This window comes from Anneissia japonica, unplaced genomic scaffold (genome assembly GCF_011630105.1).
Source record: "Anneissia japonica isolate Jap-2015-1 unplaced genomic scaffold, ASM1163010v1 scaffold11779_len1430905_cov172, whole genome shotgun sequence".
NCBI lineage: Eukaryota > Metazoa > Echinodermata > Crinoidea > Comatulida > Comatulidae > Anneissia > Anneissia japonica.
In genome coordinates, this window is record NW_022740041.1 from 149,321 (window position 1) to 158,543 (window position 9,223).

The 9,223-nt window shown below is 31.5% G+C and overlaps 1 protein-coding gene across 1 annotated transcript; it reads right to left on the reverse strand.

The window, feature by feature from the left end:
- Window positions 1–771: 771 nt before the first annotated feature.
- On the reverse strand, window positions 772–8,227 carry LOC117118156. The gene is made up of 3 exons (XM_033262670.1): window positions 8,136–8,227; window positions 3,511–3,626; window positions 772–936 (listed from the first exon to the last, which is right to left on the reverse strand). Exons 1-3 carry the CDS (start codon window positions 8,191–8,193, stop codon window positions 772–774), a joined length of 339 nt encoding a protein of 112 aa, XP_033118561.1. The 5' UTR covers window positions 8,194–8,227.
- Between the last annotated feature and the right edge of the window lie 996 nt (window positions 8,228–9,223).

Sequence of the window (9,223 nt, forward strand, 5' to 3'; positions counted from 1 at the left end):
ATAATAATAATAATAATAATAATAATAATAATAATAATAATAATAATAATAATATAACTAAATCTTTGCCGAGCGACGGGGCTCATAGGGTCTGGAGCTTATCCCCAATTTCAATTAGCGTGAAGCGGATGAGTGTGTGATGCGCCCCCTGGGTGGGATGCTGGTCCATCGCAGGTTACTCCCATCAATTCGCTGGAACCCATTGATACAGCTGGGTAGAATGAGTAATGAAGTGCCTTGCTCAAAGACGCAAGCGAAATGCACAGCGAAGGATTGCAACCCCGACCTCAAATTTGAGAAACCAAACAATTTCCACTGCGCCAAACCGCACATTACATTATAATGATGTACCTTTTGTACATTGGTAGCAATAAGCATAGTAATTTCTGACTCAATGACGTAGCTGCAACGTCTTGTTAATGTTTTTCTGACATTAATCAAAATCAACTGTGGCTATTTAGATATTTTTAAAGTACTGTAAATAATACTATACCAAAGACAGGTATTTAAGTACATGCATGAATGATAATTAGTTGTAAATTTATTTTGATAACATATGTAAAAACATATAAGATAAAATAGTACATTATTTAAACGATTTTTACAATTAATTCAAAATAAATTGTCGTTACACGTATTGCCTTTGAATTAATTTTTACTTCGCATTAGTTCAATTGCATCGATCTGTGTGCACAATTATATAGGCCTAAATGCACAATTTTATTTCCTGATTTAAGTATAATTTAATTTCAATATATGCCTGGACGAATGTTAACAGCTTCCTACCTCATACGGTGTGTGCTTTTGGATAGGCATAACAACTTCCTCTTCTTGCATTATTTGTATTTCTTTCAGAAGTTTATCTACCTGTGACCTTTCTGCAGCTCGTTGTTTCTTCCTTCTGCGTCTCTCCTTCTCTTCTCTTGCATCTAAGGTCTATATAACAAGACAAGATATTAGATTTTTTCTTCAAATTATTTATTCACGAACTGATCAGTGTTTGTGTTATGTTATAGACTTGAAAGCAGAATACTACAGTTGTTCTATTTGTAAATGGTGTTAACTTTCATTAGATTGGATTGGATTGAATAATTATTCGGTGTGAATATCAATAATACGAAGACTTATGAAGATATGAAGACTTATTTCCGGTTTAGGATCCTCCTGGTGGTGATTGGCAGTACACAGGGAGACAGTCTCCTACTGTGTTCCGAAGAGTGTACGGCCTAAGACATCTAATCCAAAAGATTCGCTTTTGATACTCTCATTTTAGTCCACTGTTAGCTGAAACACAAGGAGACCAGCGGATGGAATTGAACTGGGTACCAAAGTGTCGCCACGCTTCAGCGCGTATACAGTGGCTACCACAAGTTAAGCCAACTTCGCATTGTGTATGGTAGAAATCTTATAAAGCACGAAGAAAGCATAGAATTCAATAGAGAGCAAGTAAAATGGCAATAAGAAACTTAATATGTTTAAACAAAAGAACATAGGGCTTTTCCCCATTACTTTAATGAGAAATGAAGTTGAAATTGCAACAAAAACTGAGAAAAGTCGTTAAAAGGTATAAAGTAAAAAAAACACGAAAACCAATATAATTTTAATGAAGTGGGAAAAAATAAAGTAGAAAACAAAACGAAAACCAAGTTCACTGCGACGTTATTAGTGAGACTTTAACTATGGCTGCAATGGTAATAGCGAGGTACATCGTGACTCATAACCATTGCGGGCCATATAAGCCGACATTGTATATGAGAGTTCATTTTCTGTTCATAGCGATTCAATGACTGAAAGCAAATTATTGTTCATGCATATCACGGTAGTTTTGAGTTTAACCTAGCTGTAACTGGTTTAAGCGCTTTAGAAAACGCAAATTGCGTTTAAATAATTTAACCAACTGTCAACAAAAAATATTTAAATGGCCCTCATATCCACACCCTACTGCGGATCGTCACCAAAATTGGATCATTTCTTCATTTCACCATGAAAAACTATTCTGCAAAGTGTCATTTTTATCTCTCTATAACTGGGACGTAAGCAATTTAAAAGACCCTCAAATTTACACCCTAATCTGGATCGTCCCCTACACATAACAAATATCTTCCTTGTAACTTGGGTTAAACTTTCCCGAAAGTTTCAATTGGATCAGTTGACCCGTTTTTGAAATATCTGGTCTGGGACGTTTTCGTTTAAATGGTCCTCATATTCACACCCTACGCCGGATCATCACAAACATTCAATCATTTCTTTACTGGACTTTTACAAATTATTATAGAAAGTTTCATTTACATCCATTGAAAACTTTTTATAGATATTTATGTCAGGGATCTCAAAAAATTAAATAACCCTCCAGTTTACACCCTTGACTGATTCGTCGCCAACACATAATACTATCTTCCTTGTAACTTGGTAAACTTTTTCTGAATGTTTCATTCAAGATCAGTTGATCCATTTTCGAAATATGTGGTCTGGGACGTTTTCCTTTCAGTGGTCCTCAGATCTACACCCTACTCCGGATCGTTACAAAAATTTAATCATTTCTTTACTCGACCTTGACAAACTGTTATACAAGGTTTAAATTATACCCATTGAGTTTTTTAAAGAGATATTTAGGTCTGGGTCCTCAAAAATTGAAATGACCCTCACATTTACACCCTTGACTGATTTGTCGCCAGCACATAATAATTTCTTCCTTGTAACTTGGTTAAATTTTTCCAATGTTTCATTCGGATCAGTTGATCCGTGTTTAAAATATATGGTCTGGGACGTTTTCCTTTAAATGGTCCTCAGATGCACACCATACTGCGGATCGTCACAAAAATGTTTATCATATTTTTACAAGACCTATACAAAGTATTATAGACTGTTTCATTTAGACAAATTGTTTTTTTTTTAGGTCTGGGTCCTCAAAATTGAAAAGACCCTCAGATTTACACCATTCACTGGGTCGTCACAAACACAAACTTTTCTTCCTTGTAACTTGATTAAACTTTTCCGTAAGTTTTAGTCACATCAACTGACCGTTTTTTTAAATATCCTGTGTAGACTATTTGACCTTAAATCAATTTAATTGGTCCTTATACGCACACCCCCACCATAGATTGACACTAAATATTAGGAGGCACATCCTTGATATATGGCCTATGCTTCGGCAAAGTACGGAAAAAATCTAAGCATGGAAAGTGACCAAAGTGACGGCCAGAAAGAAACAGTGCAAAAAAATAGGAAATATATATATATACATATATATGTATATGTATATATATATATATATATATATATATATATGTATATATATATACATATATATAATATGTGTGTATGTATATATCTGTGTATATCCTTTATCCAATGTTACTGCCAGAATTTTAGGTGTTTGATATCAGACGTGTAATCGACAAAAACTTTCGGTATTATGTATTTTGTGTGAATTAATGTAGAATCTTGAATATTAATGGCTGAAGGACAACATTTCTATATTGGCATTGATGTTAACTACAGTCCACATACCTTCTGCTCTTGTTTTTCTAGTACGGCGGGTACTAAACTAGAATATCGTCCACTTGCGAAGGCCGATGATCTTCTTACCCTGTTCTTGTGGTAAGACATTGGCCAAAATAGTTTACCTATAGTAATTCACAAAAATTATCTTCAGTCACCTTGTTGTAGAATATATGGCCAAATTAAAATTAATTCAGCAATATACAAGTAAAGCACCAATGCCCACGTTCAATATCCCGTAACACTTTAACAAGCGTTTGACAAAAAAAATTAACAACGTACGTTTGCAACAGGCTTTACTGAATTCAAATATATATATATGGTGCATGTTCAAATATGATTTTCTGTTTGCAGGCTAATAAAAAACAATCAATGGCGTGTGCAGAAGGTCGATATGACCTTATTGTTAAATAAGTAAATTAACTTATTAATATTGAGTTGTCTCCGATACGAATAATACGAGCAGCGTATTTTGTTTAGCACTTAATTAGGCGTAAATATTTGATACCTGTAACACTGACCTCTTCATGGAAGTTAGTTTCTAAGGTTTCAATGTGCTGTCTCTTATACACATCTAGATGTGTATAAGAGACAGGAATTTAAGTACATGCATGAATGATAATTAGTTGTAAATTTATTTTGATAACATATGTAAAAACATATAAGATAAAATAGTACATTATTTAAACGATTTTTACAATTAATTCAAAATAAATTGTCGTTACACGTATTGCCTTTGAATTAATTTTTACTTCGCATTAGTTCAATTGCATCGATCTGTGTGCACAATTATATAGGCCTAAATGCACAATTTTATTTCCTGATTTAAGTATAATTTAATTTTAATATATGCCTGGACGAATGTTAACAGCTTCCTACCTCATACGGTGTGTGCTTTTGGATAGGCATAACAACTTCCTCTTCTTGCATTATTTGTATTTCTTTCAGAAGTTTATCTACCTGTGACCTTTCTGCAGCTCGTTGTTTCTTCCTTCTGCGTCTCTCCTTCTCTTCTCTTGCATCTAAGGTCTATATAACAAGACAAGATATTAGATTTTTTCTTCAAATTATTTATTCACGAACTGATCAGTGTTTGTGTTATGTTATAGACTTGAAAGCAGAATACTACAGTTGTTCTATTTGTAAATGGTGTTAAATTTCATTAGATTGGATTGGATTGAATAATTATTCGGTGTGAATATCAATAATACGAAGACTTATGAAGATATGAAGACTTATTTCCGGTTTAGGATCCTCCTGGTGGTGATTGGCAGTACACAGGGAGACAATCTTCTACTGTGTTCCGAAGAGTGTACGGCCTAAGACATCTAATCCAAAAGATTCGCTTTTGATACTCTCATTTTAATATCTTCAGTCACCTTGTTGTAGAATATATGGCCAAATTAAAATTAATCCAGCAATATACAAGTAAAGCACCAATGCCCACGTTCAATATCCCGTAACACTTTAACAAGCGTTTGACAAAAAAAAATTAACAACGTACGTTTGCAACAGGCTTTACTGAATTCAAATATATATATGGTGCATGTTCAAATATGATTTTCTGTTTGCAGGCTAATAAAAAACAATCAATGGCGTGTGCAGAAGGTCGATATGACCTCATTGTTATATAAGTAAATTAAATTATTAATATTGAGTTGTCTCCGATACGAATAATACGAGCAGCGTAATTTTGTTTAGCACTTAAATATTTGATACCTGTAACACTGACCGCTTCATGGAAGTTAGTTTCTAAGGTTTCAATGTGTTTCCTTTGACATTGTCAAAACGCATCCTGAGCAGTCTTGTGACATCACCGATTGTGGTGCTTTCACATTTTATGGAAGACCATTCGTTCGTTCACTATTACAATATGGACAGACAGCTGTGTCTAAGATCCCGGGGCATCCCCTTTTAAAGTTTACTTCATTGTCTGTAATAATGGTTAATTTGGATGCACCGCTTTTTTTCTTCAATTTTTTTTTTTTTTTTTTTTTTTTTTGTGTATGCCACCGATCTCATTATTATATACTACAAGATCTTATAATTGTTCATTCTGATTGTCCGAAATATATCAATTTTAATCCTTCTCCATAATTCCATAAATAATGTATCTTAATAAGCAATTTTTCATTGACATGGTACCACTTTTGACTTTTGTTTGTCTTTCATATTTAATTCTAAATTTATTTTATATGTTGCTTTTGTTTGATATACTGGTTTTTGTTTTTTATTGGCCTGTTTGAATTTTTATCAATTACTTTAATTAATTTTCTCGGTTTTGTTTAGCATTAAGTTAAACATATTATTTTTAATTGTGTTTCTTTATACGCCTACTTTTAATTTACCTCACTGTCTGTAAAAATTGTTAACTTGAATGCACTACTATTATTGTTATGTGTGCCACCTATCTTAAGGTGTTATTCTTAATAAATTGATTGATTGATTGATTGAGTGAAATACTTTGGAGAACACACAAAACAGCATCGGCTATGTGTTCTCTGCTAGAACGGATAATCGGCGCTGTTCGTGGATATGGACGCTGAAAACGAAAATACCTCTATATGATATTCAAAAGCACTACGGTATCAGACAGAGTTCAACAAAATAAAATAATAATACAACAAAAAAAATTAAAATAAAAAACATAATTTAGATATAAAATGAACTTAACTAAAAACAAAAAGACCGCGATTAAATTAACTAACATAATAGATAAAGATTCAAACAGACCGATGAAACATCACAGCCTTTATCAAACAAAAGCAACAATTAAGAATATATTTATAATTATATAATGAAAGATAAACAAGTGTCAAAATTAGCACCATGTATCAATGAAAAATTGCTAATAACTATACAATAGAAAAATAATAAATGTATAATAAAAGATAACATTTTAATTATGGAGCGGTAATGTAATTAATGTATTTGTTCTAGCTCTCCATAAAGCAACCAGATATTGTTTGCAGTGACGATCTACAATTCCTCTTAATCTTTCATTAGGGAATGCTGTATAGAGATCGTCAAGCAAAATATGATGCTTAAACTCAATAGCACCATTTACGAAATTATCCCAACAAGATTGGTATCCATAATATAACAGCTCTTCTTTAAGGTTAAGAAAGTGTTTTTCTCTAAAAGAATTAAAAATTTTACATTAAAAAAAAGAAAATGATCAGTTTACTTGTAACAGTATCATAGTCACAAAGTTGACAATAACCTGAGCATGTGTTAAACTAACTTTACTTTCTACCTTCAAGAGCTAATGAATTAGTCCTTATTTTAAATTTTAGACCAACCGAGAAAATTTACCTTAGAATAGATAATACAGTACTCAGATTTCGGTTTACTTTTATATTTCACATAATCAGATAAGGTTGATTTTGATTTTGCCCTTTCGTACCATAATTTAGCATTGTCATACGCATTTTTCTTAATAAATGAATATAGCCAGGAGCTATCTTGTTCTAAATTAAAATTCTCAATTAGATCAAATTTCTGTAGTAACTCTTGTATGTGGGTAATCCATTTCCATTTGACATTATGTCCGACCTCCGTTATATATTTACAAAGTAGTTTTTGCCATCTACTATCATCCATATTTTTTAGCCTATTGAAATAATTCATTCTAAATCTGTTTTATGTGCGAACAATAGATTCCCATCCTAAATCACCAAGAAGAGCTTCTTTTGCTACATTTCTTGGAGCCTTTAGTATCCAATTCTCGCCATTCTATATTGTATGTTTTCAAGCTTTTCAATAGAACATTTGCTGTTACAAAACCAAACAGAGCATGTATAATTAATTGTTGCAAGACCTATTGCTTTCCACAATAGGTAGCCATAGTACACCTTGTTAAAGTCTTCCTGATTGTTTATAATTAAAGTGATAGGCGACTATCCTTTTTATTTATTTATTTATTTAGAAAACGCTTTTGCAACAGTGGCACCCATTACAATAATGGTGCATCCAAAACTAAAGTAATTAAAAGAAAATAAATACATACAAGTAATTAAAATTGCCAAACAATACAATGTAGAAAAGTCACAAAACAAAACATAAAAGCATTGAAATTAAAATTAAAATTACATTCGACAAGACTTAATATCTATCCTATTACCCTTACTCAGGTATTGACAATAAAATATTTAACTTCAAGGAAATCTAGAAACAAAACAGGTCTACCTCTTGCCATCTGGCCCGTTGTCTGGTTTTTGACGCCTGACCTTTTGTTACCGCCCAAACTTGACACTTGTCTTTTTGCCGCACCGTAACTTAATACCCTGCCTTTTTTCATCATTATTTGTGAAATGTTTTTTTGTTTTTGTTGTTTCAGTTTATAAGCTGTGCGTCTAAAATGTTCCTTTTCCTTGTTTAATTTAATTGTTATGATAATGTGGAATTGCGTGTGGTTCAAGAAGGAAAAACATAGTCATTACCTACTTAAACCTATTTGTTTTTATTATTATTATAAGACTGTTTTGATAACTTGGCATTAAGAAATATTGCATTGTCTATTTTTGAAATAATGACATCCCTCACTTGTCAAAACGTCGAAGTTTACGGGTGGGGGGGGGAGAGTGATGAAGAAAGTAATGCAGCAGAGTATACTATAACCTAACATGTCTCACCTGTATCATTTATTGACGGAAAATGCCCTTTGAGTCTGTTCTTGTTGTTATAATCCATTTTGTATATTTCTGTAAAAAAATTAGATTAGTAGGCTACATGAAATAAGACTATTTTTTTCTCCATTTATTTCACTCATTTCTTTTTTCCTGTTTTTTTCTTATATTAATTCATCTTTATCAGTTTATTGTACAGTATAATATATATATAATATAATATATATATATATATATATATATAAACTAACAAGCTTATATATAATATATATATACTATATATATACATATTTTATTTTTTCATTCATTTCTTTGAGCAAAACTATTGTTTTGTTACTATTGACATATTTATATCCCTTATTCTTTCTTTTATTCTATTAATTATTTATTATCAATTATTCTAAATAAGTAATATTTCCTTCACATTAAAATTTTACATATCTAAACATTATACAATCAATACTGTATACTGTATATATTTATATACCAAAATATACCAAAATGAATGATTGTAAAAATACCTCTAGTCGACCATACGAGAGTGAAGTCGGGGTCAATTAGAAGTCGGTCCAGCGGTCATACTTACATATTGTTTATTATTATTGTAGTCTTAAAAGACATATTTTCCCAGAAAGTGACAAAAAGATTTTCATACAAATTATTAACTTGAATGTTATTATCAATGGACTTTTACAGGCTACTGATTACTGTATACCAGACTTTTTTTTTTAAATAAGATGTAAATATATGTAAGATGTAAATATATGTAAGATGTAAATATATATATATATATATATATATATATATATATATATAATTTATATACTACTGCTACAACTACTAATACTACTACTACTACTATACTACTACTTCTACGAATAGACCTAGAACTACTTATCTAATTCACTACTGGACCGCGAAAGCTTGTTGGTGAATATTATAGATTTCTAGCATCAATCATTAGGCCTGATAGTGATAATACTTAATTATAATAATATCAGTGTGAAATAATAATTAGTATTATACTTGCTTTGACTCGAAAAAAAATAGACACCCACACCACACAAGTACCGGTAATTCAATTCAATTAAAAT